Here is a 23,658-nt window from a genome sequence, read left to right on the forward strand (position 1 = left end):
TTTTTAAACTTTTAGAAAATAATTGAATCATTTGGCAAAACATTATTAAAATTGTATTAAAAATTATTAAATTCCTATGATGAGTTTTGTTATTCATAAAAAATAATTAAATTCTTGTGAAGAATTCGCTTAAATTATTTTAAAATAATTAAATTCTTTTTAAAAATTTAATTGAAAATTATTTAATTTTTGCAACGATTTTACTAGGTCCTTAAAAAAAATAATTCAATTATTTCGTGAAATTTTTTTTTAATTCTGTTAAAAATAATTAAATTTTGGCAAAAAAACAAATTTTTTACAAAGAAAAAAAATTTTACAAAAATAATATTGAATTTTTTCGAAAATAATAAATAAATACTTCAATTATTTAAAAAGAATTTAATTCTTACGATTTTACTATTTAGAAAAAATAATTGAATTATTATTTCCTGAAATTCTTTTAAAATTTTGTTGAAAATAATTGAATTTTGTCAAAAACAAATTTTTTACAAACAAAAAAATTTACAAAAATAAAATTGAATTTTTTTTTAAGAATGTTATTATTTATAAAAATAATTGAAATTCTTGCGAAGAATTTTATTAAACAAAATTTTAGAAAATAATTTAATTCTTTTGAAAAATTTTATTGAAAATAATTAAATTTTGTCAAAAACAAATTTTTTACAAAAATAAAATGGAATTTTTCCGAAGAATGTTATTATTTATAAAAATAATTGAATTCTTGGGAAGAATTTTCTTAAATTATTTAAAAATAATTCAATTCCTTTGAAAAATTTTATTGAAAATAATTAAATTCTTGAAATGATTTTCTATTTAAAAAAAATAATTAAATTAAGTATTTCGTGAAATTTTTTTTAAATTTTATTGAAAATAATTGAATTTTTTCGAAAAATGTTATTAAAATTTAAAAAAAAATTTGAGATATCTTTCCTGAAATGTTATTAAAATTGTATTAAAAATAATCTCTTTATGAAGAGATTATCTAAAATTTATCTCAAGTATCTGCGGATTATCTCATAAAGTTTGAGATGATGTTCAAAAAATTTCTCTCTCTCTTATCGCGCAGAGTTCGAACATGTGACAACAATCGACAACAAAAATAAGGTTTGTAATTGTCATTTCTGTTAAACGAAATTTTAATAAATATAATTTTTACCTACTAATTTAAATAGTTTTTTTACTTTCATATATAAGTCTTTGTACTAATATCATTTTTATTTTTGTAAATCGAAAAAGTAAATTCGATCTCATAACCTTAAAATATAAAATCGGCAGTCAGAACTCGTTTCTTTTATTCAAAAATCAAAAATATTTTTGTATTTTTTTTAATCTTATTACTAAGGAATTATAAATATTTTCAGATTTTGATCAAAACAAAATAGTTTTTTCTTGACAAGGAACAATAAGAAAGTTACGACAATTGAAATGGAAGATACGGTGATAAATAGTGATGAATTAAGTAAACTTACATTTACTTGTAAGCCAATTAATAATAGGATAAATTCACCTCTTGCTGTAGTGATATCGGCAAATGAATCGATGAAAATTAATGATGTGAAACAAATTTTATTAAAAAGTCTAGACACATCTGAAGCCAAATTAGATAATGTTTCAATGGCAAAAATTTCAGAAGACAAAAAATATAATCTACTAATGAAAAATTGCACTATCAAGGGAACAAAGGCAATAAAAAAATATATTTACGCTTTTGAACTTAATTTCGTAAAAGTAAACTCCACTTGTCCTATGTGTAATTCAATAAATTTTGGTGATTTAAAATTTCACAAGAAGTGCAAGAATTATGTCATTTTATGTGATGATTGTACAGAAGTAAGTAAATTTTGTAAATTTAAAAAATTGTAAGTTATAAATGTGTAAATATTGTCATTATTTATATATTCTGCTTTTTATATTTTACTAAATATTCTTTTTTTTTATTTATACATATTAAAAAAGTTTACATGTTTCAGCACTTCGAAAAAATAAAAGGCGTATTCTATTGTTACTCGTGTATGGCGGAGTCAACGTCAGAAAAAGATTTTATCACAATTGACAAAAGAGAAACTTTAATTTCAATTTTAAATCTTTCAATTTCTCTTTCTGATATCAGTAGAACTTCTTCGACGAATAATTCAACAAAAAGACAATATCCTTTTTTCTTTACACTGACGTTCGATAATTTCGCAAAAAGCGAATCAGATCAGGGAGAAAAAATCTCTGTTCACTTCATTGACACTGAGGTAATTTTATTTAAAAATAGTTTTTAATTTTTGAAAATTAACTATTATAGAATTTTTATTGAAAATTTTACAAAATAATTGAATTTTTAAAAATTTTAATGAATAATCTTCAAGAGTAAATTCGATAAAAAATGAAAATATTAAAATAGTTTTGAAAAAAGTAATTCCCTGACAAAGTAATTTAAAACTTTTTAAAATTTACTATTTTAGAATTTTTGAGAAATTATTTATAATTAAAATTCATCAAAAATTTGATTATTTTTTAAATATTTTTTAAAAACTCAATTAATTAATTAATTTGTTTACTAATTTTTTTTTGGCAAAATTTAATTATTTTAGGGAATTTTATTAAAATTTGTTGCAAAATTCAATTATTTTCATGAATTTTAATTAAATTTTTGTCTAAATCCAATTTTTAGAAATTTTTAGAAATTTTTTTTAAATTTATTGCAAAATTCAATTATTTTCTGGAATTTCAATAAAAATCTTTGGCTAAATTCAATTTTCAGGATTTTTTTTTTAAATTTATTGAAAAATTCCATTTTTTTCATGAATTTTAATAAAACTCTTTGCAATATTCAATTTTTTCCTGGAATTTTATTAAAATTCTAATTTATCTTTAATTTTTAATAAAACTCTTTGCAAAATTCAATTATTTTCAGAATTTTTATTAAAACTTTTGCTAAATTTAATTATTTTAAGGAATTTAATTAAAATTCATTGCAAATTTTAATTATTTTTCAACGTGATCTTCCATTTATTATTATGCAAATTATCTTCGGAAAAATTCAATTTATTTTGTAAATAGTAAAATTTTTTGCTAAAATTCAATAAATTTTTTTCAACAACATTTTTTAAAAAATTTCACGAAAGAATTCAATTTTTTTCTTAATTCGTTATAAAAACTTTGCAAAAATTCAATTTTTTTTCTTAATTCGTTATAAAATGTTTGCAAGAATTAAATTATTATTAATACAATTTTATCATCATTTCAATTAATACAAATTTTATAAAATTTTATGAAAAAATTCGATTTTTTCTAATTTTTAATAATATTTTTCAAAAAAATTCAATTTTTTTCTAAAATTTTAAGGAATTTATCCAAATAATTCAATTTTATTTATAAATAGTAAAATTCTTTACAAAAATTGAATTATTTCACGAAAGAATTCAATTTTTTTCATAATTCGTTAAAAAGATTTTCAAAAGAATTCAATTATTTTCTAAAATTTTAATAAAATTCATTAACTAAATGTTTAATATCAATTATTAACAATCACGACTATTTTAATAACTTGAATGAAATTGTTCATGAAATTCAATTATTTTTTCAAAATTTTTAATTAAAATTATATTTTTATAAATAAATAAATATAATTTTTGGAAAAATTCAATCATTTTTAACAAAATTTTAACAAAATTCTTAGCAAGAATTAAATTATTTTTATAAACAATAACATTCTTCAAAGAAATTCAATATTATTTTTGTAAAAAGTAAATTTTTTTGCCAAAATTCAATTATTTTCAACAAAATTAAAAAAAAATTTCACGAAATAATTTAATTATTTTTTTTAAATAGAAGATCGTTTCAAAAATTCAATAATTTTCAATAAAATTTTTCAAAATAATTGAATTATTTTTAAATAATTTAAGAAAATTCTTCCCAAGAATTCAATTATTTTTTATAAATAACAAAACTCATAATTGGAATTCAATAATTTTTATTACAATTTTACTAACGTTTTGCGAAAAAATAGAATTATTTTCTAGAATTTTAATAAAAATCTTCTGAAGAATTCAATTACTTTTATCATAAATAATAAATTTCTTCGAAAGAATTCAATTATTCTCAAAGTTTTTAATAAAGTTTTCAGCAAGAATTCAATGATTTTCAATGCGTTAATTGTAGAATAGAAAATATTTAAAAAGAGAAATTTTTAAAAATAAATTTCCTAATATTCTTAAGAATAATTGAATTCTTACGAGAAAATTTATAAAAATTGTATTAAATGTAATTGAATTCCAGAGAAGAATTTTATATTTTGAAAATATTTGAATGCTTTCGAAAAATTTTATTAAAATATTTGAAAATAATTAAATTCTTTCGAGAAATTCATTTTAAATTTCATTGAATTTTATTGGATTCTTGTAAAGAATTTTATTGAAATGTTAGAAAATAATAAAAAATAATAATAATTGCTAAGTAGTTAATAAGTGAATCTTTTTTAGTTTGAATCTGTAATTATTCAAAAATTAAAGTTAATATTTGAAAATAAAAAATTTTGTAGTTTGCATAAGAATAATAAGAAAATGAAGTATAGAGTGTCGCTCATAACAGTTTCCAGTTAAATATTTAAATAATTCAAAAAATAATAGGAAAAAATATTTAATTAGAATTTCTTTTTTTTATAGGATCATCAATGTTCATTATCGTGTTACTATGAAGATGAATGTCTTCCTAGCAAGGAATCATCAAAATCTGCCCGCGAAAATATGGTCTCTGTATGTGATTATTCTTGCATTCAATCCTTAAATAATGGTGACACTGAAAATGAGCACGATTCAAATGTAAAAAAAAATATCGAATCAATTTTACAAACTCCACAGTCTCAAATTACTTTGAATAAAGTAGATGAGACTCTTGACGACGATGAAGATGACGATGATAATGATGATGATGATAAAAGTATTGTTGAGAAAAAATTTATCACTCAGAAGGGCGAAAAAATGTAAGTTGATAAAAGCAATTAATTTTAGTTTATTATTTTAATTCATAATTTTAAAAATTTATTTTTATTATTATTTATAATTTCTTTGTTTATTATTTTAATTTTAATTTAATTTTAATTTTTCGGAAGAATTCAGTTATTTTTAAAAATAATAAAACTTTTTGCAAAAATTCAATTATTTTCAACAAAATTTTAATAAATCGTTGTAAACAATTCAATAATTTTTTAAAGCAGTAAAATCTTTGCAAAAAATTCAATTGTTATCAATAAAATTTTAATAAATCCTTGGAAACAATTTAATAATTTTTTTAAAATAGTAAAATCATTGCAAAAATTCAATTATTATCAATAAAATTTTTCAAAAGAATTAAATTATTTTCTAAAATTTTAATAAAATTCTTCCCAAAAATTCAATTATTTTCAATACAATCTTAATTGAATTTCTCCAAAGAAATTAAATTTTCATTGAAACAATAATATTATTTTTGAAAAATTTTAATAAAAATCTTTTCAAGATTTTAATTATTTTCATAAATATTAACATTTTTCAAAGGATTTCAATTATTTTCAAAAATTTTAATTAAATTCATGGCAAAATTTTCATTAATAATAAAATTCTTTGGATCATTTCAATTATTTTCAAAAATTTCAAACAGATTCTTATCAAGAATTCAATTTTTTTCATAAATAATTGAATTCTTGATAAGAATTTCAATTATTTTACAAAATTTGAAACAAATTCTTGTCAAGAAATCCTTTGGAAGAAAAATTTATCGCAGAAATTAAATTATTTTTTATAAATAATAAAATTCTTCGGAGGATTATAATTATTTTCCAAAATTTGAATAAAATTTTTCCTAAAAATTCAATTATCTTTATAAAAAATAAAATTCTCTTGAAGATTTCAATTTTTTCATATATAATTGAATTCTTTACAGAATTTCAATTATTTTTAAAAATTAGAAACAAATTCTTGTCAAGAAATCCTTTTAAAATAAAATTCATCGAAAAATTAAATTATTTTTAAAAATTGGAAACAAATTCTTGTCAAGAAATCCTTTTAAAATAAAATTCATCGAAAAATTAAATTATTTTTAAAAATTGGAAACAAATTCTTGTCAAGAAATCCTTTAAAAATAAAATTCATCGCAAAAATTAAATTATTTTTTATAAATAATAAAATTCTTTGAAGGATTTCAATTATTTTCCAAAATTTTAATAAAATTCTTCCTAAAAATTCAATTATCTTCATAAAAAAAAATTTTTTGAAGATTTAAATTATTTTCATTAATAAGAAAATTCTTCGGAGCATTTCAATTATTTTCAAAAATTTCAAACAAGTTCTTATCAAGAAATCAATTTTTTTTTCATAAATAATTGAATTCTTTACAGATGAATTTCAATTATTTTACAAAATTTGAAACAAATTTTTGTCAAGAATTTCTTTCGGCGTAAAATTCATCGCAAAAATTAAATTATTTTTTATAAATAATAAAATTCTTTGAAGGATTTCAATTATTTTCCAAAATTTTAATAAAATTCTTCCTAAAAATTCAATTATCTTCATAAAAATAAAATTCTTTTCACGATTTAATTATTTTTAAAAATGTTAATAAAATTCTTCACAAGAATTCAAGTATCTTCATAAAAAAGAATTCTTTGGAAAATTTTCAATTATTTTCATTAATAATAAAATTCTTCTTTGGATTTCAATTGTTTTCAAAACAATTTTAATATGTACATTATTTAAAAAAAGCACAAAGAAATTTGTCAAAAGAATTTAATTATTTACAAAAACTCTAATAAAATTATTTAAAAGAGTTGAATTTTCTATAAATAAATTTTTATAAAATTTTGATAGTTAAATTATTAATTACAGTTATTAACAAAATCGATTATATTGAATAAATTAAAAAAATTTTTTGAAGGAATTCAATTATTGTCAAAACCTTTAATAGAAACTATACTTCGAAAGAATTTAATTATATTTTTTTTTTTTTTTATTTATTACTCTCTCCCTGCACAAGCCGCAGGGTTCGAGGCAAAACTTCCAATACAAAAAAAAACCTTAAAGATAACTTACAATTCTAACATTTTAACCTTAACCTAATATAAAAACTAAATCTATCTGCCAAGTGCCTGGGTTTCCGTTTCCAGCTTCTTTGTGCCCAATTTGGCTTCGTCAATTATAAAACTAAGAATTATTTCTACGTTCCCACCCTCGCTCTAGTTTTTTCTATTTCTTTCATCCATTTCTCTCCCTCCCCATTTCCACTTAACACCATACATACCCGTTCACTTATACTACTTTCCTCATATCCTTCCTCTCTTCCACATCTATCCAACACATGCTCCCAGTCCTCAATTTCAAATTTACACACTCTACACAATCTTTCATCCTCACTCATCCAATACTTACACTCATTCATTCCCTCTCCCATTCTGAACCTTAACACTCTATTCCTTTTCCTTTCATCCCTTATTTTCACTAAATATTTCGGCAACCCTTCTTCCTTGACCATTTTGTACCACCTATTATATCTGGACTCTCTAATCTTTTTCCATCTATTTTCCCTGTCCTTCTTATTCCACTTCCCAATTATTTTCTCAACGCTTTCCTCCCTCTCTCCTATCTCTCCCAATGCTCCCCATCTTTCCTTTTCCCAGATAGTCATACTTTTCCCTCCCTTTCCCTCCTCCCTTTTAATAAGTTCCCAACATCTTCTCGCTAGCCCACTTCCCTTCCCCTCCGCAAACTTTCTCTCTAAACCAATCGCTCTTTTTCTCTGCCTTACTACCATTTTCTCTCTCTCAACTTCCTCTCTTAGCATGTACCCCGGACAGCTTCGATTTAACCCCATTGTCCATCTTAAATATCTCTCATGCATACTTTCCATACTGCTGACTTCTTTCCAACCCCAAATTTCCACTCCATACCCTAAGACTGACCACACTAGCATATCAAACATCCACACTCTTCTTCTCCAATCATTCTTAAATCTCCTCATACCTATGCTCCACACTTTTCCCATAATCTTTCCTGCCTTTTCCACTCTTCTTTCCGCATTCAAACCTTGTTTCCCGTTAAACTGCAGCCAGTATCCGAGATAACAAAACTCATTCACTTCATCTATGCTACTTCCATTCAACTTCCATACTTCTTTCTCACACTTTCTTCTCTTTCTAAACCTCATCACTTTCGTCTTTCCCACATTTATACATAAGTCTTTATCTCTAACATACTTCTCAAATTCATTCAACATTAATTTCATTCCTCTCTCATCATCTGCCATTAACACCATATCATCCGCGTAGGCTAGCGAGAATACCCTACCATTTCCCAATATTACTCCCCCTTTTCCCCTCTTTGACAACCTCTCTTCTACGTCTGCTATTAGCAGGTTGAACAATATTGGGCTCAATGGGCATCCCTGCCTAAGTCCTCTTCCCAACCAAAATTCTTCTCCCAACTCCTCTCCAATTTTTACTCTTTCCCTTGTGTCTACGTACATTTCCTTAACTCTTTCCACCAAGTCTTCCTCAATTCCTTTTTCTTTTAAAACCTTCCACAGAATTCCCCTGTTTACTGACGGGAACGCCGCCTTAAAATCTACGAAAACCGCAACCAATTTACCCTTATCCCTTCTTAGATTTCTATTTATTAAAAAATTCAATACATAGATATTGTCAATCGTCCCCATTCCTCTTCTGAATCCTGTCTGATTGTCAGGTATGCATCCAAGTTCTCCCACCCTCTTTTCCAACCTCTTCCTCAGAATCTCCGCGTACACCTTGTATCCCACCGGCATCAAGGTGACTCCTCTATAATCATCTACCCTTTTCCCTTCTCCTTTCTTCTTGATTGGTACTATTAGCCCTGTTTTCCACTCCTCAGGCCACCCCTTTCCCTCCCACACCTCATTCACCACTTTACACATTTCCTTTTTAACCCATTCTCCCCCGTATTTTAAACCCTCCCCTTCCAAACCATCCCCCCCTGCCGCCTTTCCTCTTTTTATCCTTCCTATCGCCTCTTCTACCTCCCCCATACTTATTCCTGTACCCTCCTTATTTCCCGTCTGCCTTCTGCCTTCTCCTCTAATTCTTTTTTCTATGCCCCCGCTTAAACTTTTAAAATACTCCGTCCATTCCTCTATTTTTATATCCTTATTTATTCCCTCCCACTTTTTTCTTTCCCTATTTATTACTTCCCACACCTTACCCTCTGCCACAGCTTTTTCTATTTCCTCCATGTATCTTCTTCTTTCCGCTTCTCTTTTCTCCTTCAACAGCTTTTCATGCATCTTGTGCCTCTTGTTGTACAACTTCTTCTCTATCCATCCTTTTCTCCATGCTCTTATATGCTCTCTCAACTCTTTTCTGCTTCTTTCACATTCTTCATCCCACCAACCCTTTTTTATTGCTCTCCTTCGCTCCTTCTGCCTTTATTTCCCCTTTTACCTTCTCGATTATCTCTCTTAACCTTTGAATCCTTTCGTTTACATCCCTAACTGCTTCTTCTCTTGTCGCTCCTTCCTCCTGTATCCTTTCTTCATACTCCCTTAATTGTTCTTGCCCCCAATCCCCCATTTTTATCTTTCTGTTCATTTTTCTTTCTTGCCTCCTTCTATCCCTGCCCTCTACCCCCTCCAACTCCACTATTAGTGGAAAATGCTCCGAACCCACCTCAATCCCTACCTTCATACTGCTGATTATTTCCCTTACCTTTTCTTCTGCCAGAACATAATCGATCACCGTATTTCCCCTTCCTACGTATGTAAATTCACCCTCCTCATCCCCCTTTACATTCCCATTTACAATTGTCCATCCCCTTTCCGCTAATATCCTGAGCATCTTTTTCCCTTCTTTATCTAGCTCACCGTGTTTGGACTTTCTTACGTACTTTTCCTCCTCTTCATCCCATATACTGCCACCTTTTTCTCCCGTCCACGCATTTAAATCCCCCCCAATCAATACTTTCTCGTCCCTTCCCCATTCCATCCAATTTTCTATCACCCCCCATCCCACATCCTCACCTCTTCTCCTATAGATTCCCACAATCGAAATATATTCCTCTCCTTTTTTTACCCTTCTTGCCATACATCCCTCCACCTCCTTGGTTCCTTCCTTCAGACTTTCCTCTTCTATTCCATTTCTTATTCCTGACAACATCCCCCCTGCACTTCTCCCCTTTTTATTATCCCTTTTTGCCCCTTGCATTCTCCATGTAAAATTCTTAGGCAACTTCTTTTTAATTTTATCCCAGTCTTTCTCTTCTACCCACGTCTCACTCAAAAATATTATGTCCCACCCTCCTAATGTTTTCCAAAACCCTTCATCTTTATTTCCCAACCCCGATACGTTCCAAAAAACAACTTTTATCTTCCTATTTAATTCCCCTTCCCTCCCTCTTCTCCCTCCTTCCTCCCCTCTCCTGTTCGCTATTCTCCAAACCCCATTTCTCTTTCCTCTTCTACCACTTCTCCATCCTCTTCTTTAACTATCCACTTCTTCCCATTAATCCATAAACATTCCCTTCCCCATTTTACCCAACTCCCTTTTTCCCTCTCCTCCCTCGCTTTCCTTGCCAAAAGCCACCCAATCCTTCTCTCCCTGTAGGTCTTATCCTCATCAATTTTTACAGGTTTACCCCTTAACTTATTTTTCGCCTTCATTACCTCCCATTTTTCCTCTTCGCTTCCTAACTCTACTATCCATACACTCGGCTTATCCCTGTTTTCACCTCCAGCCCCCCTTATACCCTTTATGTGCACTTCCACTCCAATATCCTTCATTATTTTTTCCACTTCTTCTTTAACCTCACTCTTTTCCACTTCCAACCCCTTTACCACAATCCTTTCTCTTCTTCTTTCTTTCTCAACCCCTTCCATTTTCCTTTCAATTTCCCCTAATCTCTTTTCGATTACGTGCTCGCCTCCTGAAGCACCTTCCTCATCCACACTTTTCCCCCTCTCTTCTTCCCTTTTTTCTATTTTCCCCACCCTTTTTTCGAGATCACTCAATTTTTCTAATTTTTCCTCAATTTTCTTAAATTACAGAATTTCAATTATTTTTAAAAATTAGAAACAAATTCTTGTCAAGAAATCCTTTTAAAATAAAATTCATCGAAAAATTAAATTATTTTTAAAAATTGGAAACAAATTCTTGTCAAGAAATCCTTTTAAAATAAAATTCATCGAAAAATTAAATTATTTTTAAAAATTGGAAACAAATTCTTGTCAAGAAATCCTTTAAAAATAAAATTCATCGCAAAAATTAAATTATTTTTTATAAATAATAAAATTCTTTGAAGGATTTCAATTATTTTCCAAAATTTTAATAAAATTCTTCCTAAAAATTCAATTATCTTCATAAAAAAAAATTTTTTGAAGATTTAAATTATTTTCATTAATAAGAAAATTCTTCGGAGCATTTCAATTATTTTCAAAAATTTCAAACAAGTTCTTATCAAGAAATCAATTTTTTTTTCATAAATAATTGAATTCTTTACAGATGAATTTCAATTATTTTACAAAATTTGAAACAAATTTTTGTCAAGAATTTCTTTCGGCGTAAAATTCATCGCAAAAATTAAATTATTTTTTATAAATAATAAAATTCTTTGAAGGATTTCAATTATTTTCCAAAATTTTAATAAAATTCTTCCTAAAAATTCAATTATCTTCATAAAAATAAAATTCTTTTCACGATTTAATTATTTTTAAAAATGTTAATAAAATTCTTCACAAGAATTCAAGTATCTTCATAAAAAAGAATTCTTTGGAAAATTTTCAATTATTTTCATTAATAATAAAATTCTTCTTTGGATTTCAATTGTTTTCAAAACAATTTTAATATGTACATTATTTAAAAAAAGCACAAAGAAATTTGTCAAAAGAATTTAATTATTTACAAAAACTCTAATAAAATTATTTAAAAGAGTTGAATTTTCTATAAATAAATTTTTATAAAATTTTGATAGTTAAATTATTAATTACAGTTATTAACAAAATCGATTATATTGAATAAATTAAAAAAATTTTTTGAAGGAATTCAATTATTGTCAAAACCTTTAATAGAAACTATACTTCGAAAGAATTTAATTATATTATATTTTTTAATAAAATTCCTCATTGGATGAATTAAATTATTTAAAAAAATTGTAATAAAATTCTGAGAAGAATTAAATTATTTTTTAGAAATTTTAATAAAATTTTTAGCGAGAATTCGATTATTTTCATAAATAATAAAATTCTACGAAGAAATTCAATTACAGGGCTCGGATTGTGCGACTTTTTCGACTTTTTTCGATTTTTCTAAGAAAATGCGACTTTTTTCGACTTTTTTGTGAAAAAATGCGACTAATCGACTTTTTTGACTTTTTTTTAGTAAAATGCGAATTAAATTTAAATTTTTTTTAAATTAAAAGGAAAAAGTTTGAGTCAAAAAAATGTTCTGTTACATTTATTTACAAATTTTTTGAAAACATCAATAACTTTTTTTTTAAATAAATATTTAATTATTATTTTTCCATAGGAATTAAAATTCTTTAAAAGATTCAAATTCAAACCTTTTTCAAATTAATCAACTTTAAAAAAATTGTTATTAAACAAGAAGAAATCGATCACTCCGAGTCTTCGACTCGGAGCAATCGATGTCTTCATGTTTTATAATAATTAAAGATGACCGAGTGATAAAATCATTAATTTATATTAAAAGACTTTATAAAAAAAAAATTTTTAATTATTTTTTATGCAAATAATTGAATTATTGGGAAGAAATTTATAAAACATTAGTAAGTAATTCCATTTTGCAGAAGAGTGTTGATATTTACACAATTATTTAGATAATTGAAATTTTGAAGAGAATTAAAAAAATTTTTTGAAAATAATTAAATTTCTGTGAAGAATTTTTTTACTATTGAAGATAATTGAATTTTGCAAAAAAATTTGATCAGAACTTTTGAAAATAATTAAATTTCCAGGATGAATTTTATTATTTATGAAGATAATAAAAATTTTAACGAGAAATTTAAAAAAAAAATTTGAAAATAATTTAATTTCTGCGAAGAATTTTATTACTTTTGAAAATAATTGAATTTATAGGATAAATTATATTATTTAAAAAGATAATTGAAAATTTGACAAGAATTTTATTAAAATTCTTTGCAAATAATTGAATTTCAGAAAAGAATTTTATTACTTTTGAAAATAATTGAATTCATGTGATTAATTTTATTAATTTTGGCAAATAATTGAATTTCTGTGGAGAATTTTATTAAAAGTTATAAAAATAATTGAATTCTTGCAAAGATTTTTATTAATATTTGAAAAAAATTAATTTCCCGTAAAAAATTCAATTGAATTTTGAAAATAATTGAATTTTTGCGAAGAATTTTATTAAAATTCCTTAAAATAATTAAACTTTCGCGAAAAAAATTTTGTATTAAAAACAATTCAATTCTTATCATTCATTTAATTAAAATTTTTCAAAATAATTGAATTTCTTGAGAAGAATTTTAGTAATAATTGAAAATAATTGAATTCTTACGATAAATTTGATGAATTTTCGAAAATAATTGATGTCATGCGAAGAGTTCAATTATTTTTGGAAAATAATTCAATTCCTGTGAAGAATTTTATTAATTTATAAAAAAAAATTACTGTCAAGAATTTAAAAGTTTTTAAAAATAATTGAATTCCTGTCAAGAATTTTATTAATTTAAAAAAATAATTGAATTCCTGTGAATAATTTTATTTATTTTGGCAGATAATTGAATTTCTGCGTAAAATTTTTTTAAACGTTTTGAAAATAATTGAATTATTACAAATATTTTTATTAATATTTGAAAATAATTGATTTCATAAGAAGAATTTTATTTCAAATTTGTGAAAATAATTGAATTTTTGCGAAGAATTTTATTACTTTTGAAGATAATTGAATTTCTGCGAAGAATTTTATTACTTTTGAAAATAATTGAATTTCAGAGAAGAATATTATTATTTATAAAGATAATTGAAACTTTGACAAGAAATTCATTAAAATTTTTGTCAAATAATTGAATTTCGGAGATGAATTTTATTATTTATAAAAATAATTGACATTTTAAAGAGAATTTTTAAAAAAATGTTAAAAATACCAAATTAAAATTTTGCTATGAATTTTATTTAATTTTTAAAAATTTTATTGCTCATTATTTGATATTAATGTATCTGTTGTCGAGAAATGTGGTTTTTTTTACAATTTTGCAAATTTCGTGTTTCCTTTTTGTCGTTTTTTCTAAAATTTTATTCGACTTTTTTCCGACTTTTTTTGGAAATTTTATGCGACTTTTTGTGACTTTTGTTTGTAAATTTATGCGACTAAAGCGACTTTTTTTGAGTCTTAAAGACGATCTGAGCCCTGCAATTATTCTCAAATTTTTTGATGAAATTATTTGCAAGAAGTCAATGATTTTTAATACATTAAGTTTTGAAATTGAAAATATTTGAAAGGAAGAAATATTAAGAAATTTAGAAAACAAAAAATCAAAGAATAACTCACTTTCAAACTGCGAACAGATTACCGGAATAGAACGATTATTAATATAGATTTTTATTTTCCTTTTGTTTAATTTTAGAAGCAATGGTGCACTTGATTTAAGCGTCCTCGAATGTTTAAATGAAAAATCACAAATACTATTGGACTCGACTGTGAGAAAATTACACGAAATTGAAGAGCTTGCGTCAAATTTCAAAATGAATCGCCCTTCAAGAAGAAGTATCAAGCCCTTTGAAAATTTAAAATTCTCCGGAAGAGATGATACAACGCATCCTGTACGTTTTACCGAGGACTTTGATTTTTTCGCCAAACAAGAGGAATTAACCGATTATGAGAAGCAATTTTACTTTGGTCAATCGCTTATAAATGAAGCTGCTGAATGGTTAAAAATTCAAGGCTACAGTAAAACATTCGAAACAATGAGAAAATCATTTCTCAATTTTTTCTGGAATCAACAAGACCAAAATTGTTTCATAACATTTTTAAAACATGGAAAGTACAACGAAAAGAATGCAAAATTATCCCGTTCTGTCTATTTTTACAAATACGCAAAAGAAGCGAAATTTCTCGACAATCCACCAAACGATGAAATTCTAATTGATTGGCTCATTGAACATTTCGATGTTTACATTCAAATGAAATTATCAAAAATTCATAAAAAAACAATCGACGAAATTTATCGTTTTCTAAAAGATTTAGAATTCACCAACGACAAACCAAAAAATTCAACTATCGAAGTTCCTTTAAATTTTTTCAGCTCGTCATCGTCGAAGAAAAGTCGAAATGGATCGTGGAAAGATTGTCTGAACAATAAATATGACATAATTCAAAAGGATAGGCAAATTTCCTACAGATGTACAACAACGAAATTATGGCCAATGCACACATTGAGTTATAATAATCCAATGTCAGAAATGAGACATTTTAATGTCACAAGCGATGAGAGTTCAATGCATTTTTTAATCGATATCCCAGAGAAAATTTATTGGATTTTCACCGAAATCGATGAAATGAAAGAGTATCAAGTGTTGGGCCCGGTGACAATTGCTAAACAAAATGAAAGACAATTAATTGTAAGCACATGTTCGACATTTAAGACACGTGAGAATTTAATTGCCGGTCAACTGTTGTACTTTATGCGTGACAGTATCGCTAAACCCTGTGGCATAATAACTTGTTCGATAACTGAAGATTCAGAGTATCGATACGTTATTTCGAATAAAAACGAGCGAATCGTGTGTTTACTTTGTAAGGAGAAAATTGATGAAATCATTTTCTCCGATAATCGAACAATTGCTGTTAATGATTTCATTGTTAGGTATTATGAGCAAAAATTTTACAAATCCAAACATATTTTGAGATTTTTGAATGAAAATTTTTGTACGATTTATTCTGTTTGGGATAAGGCTGGCGAAAAGTACGATCCCCTAAATCCAAACTATCACTAAGTGGACTTTTTAAAGTTAAAAAAAAAATAAATAGAATAATATTTAAAAAATATTATTTAAAAAAATTTCTATTTAAAAAAATAATATAAGAAAATATTATTTAAAAAGATAATATAAAAAAATATTTGAAAAAAAAATAAAGTTAGATTTATAACGCGAGAAAAGAATATTTCGAATCAGGAAATATTTTGAAAATTATATTTAAAACCAAAGGAGTATTATTTCTGTTCAATGTTTTTTTTATACGAATTAACCAAGTTTTGTAATTTTTCTTAAAAATATATTTTTTATTTCTTCAATATTTTTTTGCGGAATCGTTTTTTCTTTGAAAATTTTCCCCTCGATTGTTTTTATTTTTAATACTTTTTTCCTCAATATTTTTTTTCGTCGATAGTTTTTTTCTTTAATATTTTTTTCCCTCGATAGTTTTTTTTCGTTAATATTTTTCTTTACTACTTTTTTTCTCTATAGTTTTTTTTCTTCAGGGTTGACACGAAACCTGGAAATCTGCAACACCTGGAAATGTCAGGGAATTTTATAAACCTTGAAACAATGTGGAAAATTCAGGAAATTTCAATCAAAATCCTGGAAAATTGTAAGTTGTTTTTTTAAAGTTATTGTGCTTCTTCTTGAAATCTAATTTTAATTAAATATTTCATAATTAATTTAACTTTAAAAGAATTGCGTTTACAATTTTCATAAGTAGATGGACTTTAAAAGGTTTTAGTTTAAAATTTTGTAAAATTTTAATTTTCTATGAATTTAATTAGAAATCTTAAAAAAAGCAGATTTTTGAAAAAAATTAATAATTCAAATTCTTCTGAAATTATAGTTAAATTTTCTAATATATATTTAATTGATTATTAAAAATAATGGATTTACAGAAGAATTTTAGTTAAAAACACTAAAAAAAAATTGAATTTTGAAGCAATTACAAATAATTGCAGAAATTCATTTATTTTCAAAAGTAGTAAAATTTTTCTCAAAAATTCAATTATTTAAAAAACTTTTAATAAAATTCTTTGTCAAAATTTCAATTATTTTCAAAAACTTTCCTCTCAATTCAATGATTTTCAATATCTACTACTTTAATAAAATTTCCCAGAAGAATTCAATTATTAAAAAATTTTTTTAATAAAATTCTACGGAAACAATTATTATTTTATAAATATTAAAAATTTCACAAGCATTCAATTATTTTCATAAATAATAAAATTCTTTTTTGGAATTCAATTATTTTAATAAAAATAATATAACTCATTGCATTCTTTCAATTACTTTTAATGTAATTTTAATTTAATTTCTCGAAAAATGTAATTATTCTTCAAAATTTCATTAAAATTCATCAAAGAAATTCAATTATTTTAAAAAACTTTGCTATAATTTATTTATTAGAATTTAAGCATTATTTTCAATACGTTTTTAATTTAATTTTTTCAAAGAATTAAATTATTTTCAAAAAATTTTAATGAAATTTTTTATAACATTTCAATTTTTTTCAAAATAGTTTTAATAAAATTCAATTATTCTCAATATCTAATATTTAAAAAAAAATTAATCAAATTCGTCTCAAGAATTCAATATTATTTTCAAAAGTAATATAATTCTTCCAGAAATTCAATTATGTTAAAAAATTTACAAACATTCTCTAATCAGAATTTCAATTATTTTATAAATAATTTTATGCTATGTACTTTCAAAAATTTTCATAAAATTCTTCGTAGAAATTTAATTAATTTCAAAAATTTATGAAAATTCCATTATTTTCAATATCTACTATATTTCAATGAAATTTCAGAAAAGAATTCAATTATTTAAAAAAAAAATTTAATAAAATTCGTCTCAAGAATTCAATTATTTTTAAAAGTAACATAATTCATCTCCAAAATTCAATTATTTTCAAAAAATTCCATAAAATTCTTGGTAAAAATTTAATTAATTCAAAAAATTTGTCAAAATTCAATTATTTTTAATATTTACTATAATTTTATAAAATTTCACAAAAGAATTAAATTATTGACAAAGAAATTTTAAGCAAATTCGTCTCAAGAATTCAATTATTTTCAAAAGTAACATAATTCTTCTCCGAAATTCAATTTTTTTTTTAAATTCTTGGTTAAAATTTAATTAATTTAAAAAATTTGTAAAAATGCAGTTATATTCAATATTTACTAATTCTATAAAATTTCGTCACAAAAGAATTGAATTATTTGAAAATAAATTTTAATCAAATTCTTCTCAAGAATTCAATTATTTTCAAAAGTAATATAATTCATTCTGAATTTAATTTATAGTTGAATTCAGAATTTCAATTATGTTAAAAAATTTACAAAAATTCTCATCAGAATTTCAATTATCTTTATAAATAATAAAATTCTTCTCCGAAATTCAATTATTTTCAAAAACTTTTCTGAATTCAGTAATTTTTAATATCTACTACTTTAATAAAATTTCCCAAAAGAATTCAATTATAAAAAAAATGTTTGAATAAAATTCTACGCAAACAAATAATTATTTTCATAAATAATTAAATTTTCACAAGCATTGAATTATTTTTAAAAACTCTTATAAAATTCTTTGGCTAAGTTCAATTATTTATAATACAATTTTAATGGAAATTTCTTGAAAAATTAAATAACTTTTAAAAATTTTAATAAAGCTTGTCAAGATAATTCAATTATTTAAAATTTTTTTTATAAAATTCTTTATGATAATTCAATTTTAAGAAACATTCAATTTTTTAATAAAATATTTATTTTTGTATTTAAATAAAAATTTAATTTTCGTAGAATTTTCTAATAAATATTGATTTAAAAATGAATTTCAATTAAAATTTTAGATTATAATTGAATATTAAAAGCATTTTAGCGTGAATTTTTAAAAATAATTGAATTTTTAATTAAAAAGTTTGAAAATCTTGTATTGTTTAATAATTATTTAATTCTAGAGGGGAAAGGAAGAATGGAAATTTTTCTAAATGATCAAAATAAGGGCAGTTGGACTCAAAATAGAAATCTATTTTTAAAACTTACTACTGTCGCTTCCGGACAACGATTTCATTCGATATTTGACTTTATGCCGGTGAGTTGTGAAACTAAAATAAAATGATTTGTTCATATTTACAAAGACGAAAATTTCGAGTTTTATAATTTTAATTTCAATCAAAGGAAAACAATAACAAAAGGTAATTTTTCTTCTCTATATATTTATAAATATTTCGCTAAGTAATATTTTAACGAAGAAAGAAAGTTTGGAATTTAAAAATTGAATAATTTTTTCAGAATCGAGTAATCAGTTTCATAATTAAAAAAGAGAATGTTAGAAGGAAAGAAGAGTGAAGACGATGGCAAACTCGACGACAAAGAAAATAACGATCATGGAAAGATGGAAAATAAGTGTCAAAATCAGGAGAATATTAATAAATTCCTAGATTCAATTCAATTGATAGGAATTGAGAATTCTTCTGTTATTCAGGAACAGGAAAAAAATAATAAAACTCGAGATGTAATTGAAGAAACAAAAGTTGATCAAGTTTCTTATTCTAAACTCAAAAGTTGTGAATTTTCGGATAAAAGTGAACAATTAAAAATTGTCAGTGAGATGGAAGACAATGAGGAAAATATGGAGTCAACAAAAAAAATTCAACAGTTAAAAATTGATGATCAACTGAAAAATAGTGACAATACGGAATTAGGGGAAAAAAGCCAAGAGTTAAAAATCGAAAATGACGAAAACGAGGAAAATCAAATAAAATTTAAGCCAATAAAAAATTTAAAATTCTGCGGAATGCGAGATCCAGTGCATCCGGCGCTTTTTATTGAAAATTTCGAATACTACGCTGCTGAGGAGAATCTGAACGAGGAGGAGAAGCAAAATCACTTTGTAAATTCACTTCGTCAATATGCAGCAATTTGGTTAAGTGAAAGAGGCCATGGCACTTATGAAGAAATGAAAACGGCATTTCTCTCATTTTACTGGAGTTCCGATAAACAGACTTTATTTACACAACATCTTAATACAGGAAAATATATGAGAAAATGTCGACTATCAATGGGAAATTATTTTTTTAAACACGCAATTGGTGCGAAATATTTAGATTCATCGCCAAGTGAAAAAGAAATTATTGAAAAATTAATAAAACATTATGATAAACATATAGAGGAGGAGATTATAATTCAAAAAGCACAGAGCATCGAGGAGGTAATTGATATTTTGAAAAGAATCGATATTTTAAAAGGTACGAATAAAATGGCAATTAATAAATTATCGAAAAATGTCAGTAGGTCAATTATTATGGCGAATGAAAAAAATAGTTTAAATTTATGGGGATGGCTTTTTTTATTGTTAGCCGTCTCTTCTGTTGGTCTCAGTTTTTTCAGTAAAATTTTCATGACAAAATAATATTTAAAAAATTTATGAGTGTTAAAGTTTTTTTACTCACTTTTTCTATTCCATAAGGAACAAATTTTATAGAAAAAATTATTTCTTCTATAATTAAGCTTAATTTTCTTAGTGTAATTTTCCTGCATTTAATTTTTTTACTGTTTTGTTTTATCAATTGTTAATTAAATATTAAATTAAATTAAATAGTTTATAAGTACATTAAATTTAGATGAAAAATTTAGAATTAAATCAAAATATCTTATAGTAGCTAAAATAATTATTCTTGCCGTTTGTACAGTAATTGTTTAAGAATAAATAATGTATTTTAATGGAATTTCATTTGTTTTCTATTGAATAATTATTATCAGCATTAATGACTAGGACATTAAAAATATCAATTAAAATTATAATAATTAAAAAATATATAATGATTCTATCCATTCACCAATCACTGCGAAAAATTACAAGTCTGACAATATCACAATCTTCACTGTTTCAGGAGATAAAATTTTATAATCGAAAGAAAATAATTTTAAATTAAGTACTTAATTATTAATTAAATAATAAATTGTAATTAATTACCAAATGTTTACGAATTATTTTGTTAATTAGTATTAATAATAATAATAATAATAATAATAATAATAATAATAATAATAATAATAATAATAATATTTTCTTCGTCTGCAAAGTCAATAATTCATATAATAATAATGATAATAATAATAATTATTATTATTATAAATAAGGATTTCATAAATTGAAAATTATCTCTTTTCCAAAAAATTAATAATTTAAATCAATAAAAATTAATTTTACAATAAAATAAAACTTAACTTAACACATTGAACTAAAATTAAATAAAAAGTGTACAATATTATATTTTAATAAAATTACAAATAAAAATTTCGTGTACATCGTATTTATTTATTGAGCCCAATTAATCAATCATTTTCAAGTTTTTTTTAAAATTTTTTTTTATTTTTTGCTAAACCTATGAGTTAATTGATAAAAACTTTCAGCGTACGATTACAAATGGAGATAAGTGTAAATCTTTCAGGCACTAGTTGTTCTCTTTTTTTTTGGAAGGGTTAAAAAGTACAAATGGAATGCAAAAAATTCGAAATTAGCAAAAAAGCTCGCTATGCATATTACAAACCAGCCCTTATCAAGAATAAAATCTCCATTTCATACTCCTTCATCATATTTATTGCAGCTAAGCTGCATTTTTTTCCTTTTTTCATCTCTCTAATTGCGCTCAAAAAACCTTTTTTTAAAGGTTTACACGAGAAATTATTATTTAAAAAAAAACACTAGGAAGCATCTTGGCCCCGTACAATTTTTTTTCGTATATACACACATTAAAAAAAAAAGAATTCATTCTTAAAAATATTGCAATGATAATAAAAAAAGGAATTGAACAATAAAAAGAAAAACGAGTCACAATATTTAAGTATTTCTAAAAAGTCTGTACAAAATGTTCTAGACGGTTTCTTTATGCTTTAGGATATTTTTTTTCATATATAAATATAATATATAATTATATATTATATATATATATTTTTTTTTTGTATTCTACATTTTAATAAAGCATAAGACAATAAAAGTGAAGGGGCTTGTAACAATTCATTGGTATAGTTAAAAAAAACACGTATTTACAAAAAAAAATAATAATAATAAAAAAGTTGGTGGACTTATAACTAAGATTATCCATCCAAAAATTACAATTTTTTTAAGCGGATGGAATCGAGACTATCGCGAAGCTTTCGAGTAATAAAATCTCATTTGCATCACGAATAGAAAATATTGGGGGACAATTGATTTTTTTTCGCTAAAATTCCACTCTATTTAAAATAAAAATTACAATTTTACAAATAATAAAAAAGTTTTTTTTTTAGATTTTTCGTTATTTTTCTTAGATACTGTTTTTTCTTTCATTTCATTATCATTTAGTAAATTATCATTTATGGAAAATTCAATTTTCCATTATTTATATAATTTAATTTGGAATTATTTAGCTAGAATTGAAGTTTAAAATTTTATAGATAATTAAATTTTCAATTTTTTCGACAATTATATTTCTAAGTATTTGGGGAATTTAAATTTTAATTCTTTAGACAGTAGAATATTCAATTATTTATATTTAATTAAATCGTCAATTATTTGGAGAATAGAATATTTAATTCTTTTCAAATTTTAAGTTTCTGAATTATTTTCAGGAATAATAAAATTTTTGTCTAAAATTCAATTATTTTCACAAATAAAAAAATTTTTCGCAGAAATTCAATTATTTTTAAATTAAAAATTGTAAAATTGAATTTCAGAATTATTTTAGGTGAAATTTCTTTTCTTTTTCTTTCAATAATTAAATTCTCAAAGAACTTTTCCGTTACTTAGATAAATAAATTTTCAATTATTTAGAGAGGTAAATTTTTAATTATTTAGAGAATTAAATTTTCAATTATTTAGACAATTAGATTTTCAATTATCGGTAGAATTAAATTTTAAATTCTTTAGACAATGAAACATTTAATTATTTAGATTATTAAATCGTCACTGATTCAGAGAATTAAATATTTTATTCTTTAGTCAATTAGATTTCCAATTATTTGGAGGATTCAATTTTTAATTCTTTTGACAATAAAGCTTTCAATTATTTAGATAATTAAATCGTCAATTATTTAGAGAATTCAATTTTTAATCCTCTGGACAATGAAATTTCCAATTATTTAGATAATAATCATTATTATTTAGATAAAGTTAATTCTCAATTGTAATTCAAATAATTAAATTCTCAATTATCAATTTAAAAATTAAATTTAAAAAAATTTGTAAAATTAATTTTTTAAAATTGTATAATTGTGAATTAATTATTATTTTTTGTCAATCAATAATAATTATTAAATGACAATGAAATTAAATATTTCAGTAATAGCAATTATCAACTTGAGTTCTTGATAATTTAATTAATCAATTTTTCACTAAATAATTATGTGGAATTTGCGAATAATCAAACGCCCCAAAATGCTAATCACCTTACACTTATCGTCGATTAATCTTATAACAATTTCAAATCTACAATATCACAACTATTTTTTTTCCCTTTTTCATTTACTATCCTTAATATTAAATTCGCATATTTGGCCATGTACATGTTAGAGCAAAAAATTATATAACTTTGTTGGTTATCAGGATGGAAGATTGAAATTGCTGTTATCTTATTACAATTATAGACGATTTTTGTTCGAGTTTTGAAAAATTACGACGCTAAACACATTATTTAAAGAACAGAAAAAGAAATAAGCCATTATTACGAAA

General features: G+C 23.7%; 2 protein-coding genes across 3 annotated transcripts; both read left to right on the top strand.

Moving 5' to 3' along the window:
* The first annotated feature begins 959 nt into the window (after positions 1-959).
* On the top strand, positions 960-16,258 carry LOC122500400. Its single transcript, XM_043609316.1, has 5 exons — positions 960-1,104; positions 1,362-1,830; positions 1,971-2,240; positions 4,653-4,969; positions 14,589-16,258. The coding sequence occupies exons 2-5, from the start codon at positions 1,426-1,428 to the stop codon at positions 15,955-15,957; spliced, it is 2,361 nt and encodes a 786-aa protein (XP_043465251.1). The 5' UTR covers positions 960-1,104; positions 1,362-1,425; the 3' UTR covers positions 15,958-16,258.
* Positions 16,259-16,332: 74 nt separating this feature from the next.
* LOC122500401 lies at positions 16,333-20,598 on the top strand. 2 transcript variants are annotated; one of them, XM_043609318.1, is made up of 3 exons: positions 16,333-16,552; positions 18,905-19,038; positions 19,239-20,598. In XM_043609318.1, the coding sequence occupies exon 3, from the start codon at positions 19,273-19,275 to the stop codon at positions 20,356-20,358; it is 1,086 nt and encodes a 361-aa protein (XP_043465253.1). In that variant the 5' UTR covers positions 16,333-16,552; positions 18,905-19,038; positions 19,239-19,272; the 3' UTR covers positions 20,359-20,598. The 2 variants fall into 2 exon arrangements, with proteins under 2 accessions (XP_043465253.1, XP_043465252.1); XM_043609317.1 differs by having other exon boundaries at positions 16,334-16,552; positions 18,905-19,141; positions 19,239-20,597.
* The last annotated feature ends 3,060 nt before the right edge of the window (positions 20,599-23,658 follow it).

Source organism: Leptopilina heterotoma, unplaced genomic scaffold (assembly GCF_015476425.1).
Source record: "Leptopilina heterotoma isolate Lh14 unplaced genomic scaffold, ASM1547642v1 Lhet_183, whole genome shotgun sequence".
NCBI lineage: Eukaryota > Metazoa > Arthropoda > Insecta > Hymenoptera > Figitidae > Leptopilina > Leptopilina heterotoma.

Excerpts from the sequence above, each read along its gene's own strand:
- LOC122500400 (XM_043609316.1), top strand. The coding sequence starts at position 1,426 with ATGGAAGATACGGTGATAAATAGTGATGAATTAAGTAAACTTACATTT. Across the intron at positions 2,241-4,652 it reads TTCACTTCATTGACACTGAG|GATCATCAATGTTCATTATC; the intron begins GTAATTTTATTT and ends TTTTTTTTATAG. Across the intron at positions 4,970-14,588 it reads ACTCAGAAGGGCGAAAAAAT|AAGCAATGGTGCACTTGATT; the intron begins GTAAGTTGATAA and ends GTTTAATTTTAG.
- LOC122500401 (XM_043609318.1), top strand. The coding sequence starts at position 19,273 with ATGTTAGAAGGAAAGAAGAGTGAAGACGATGGCAAACTCGACGACAAA.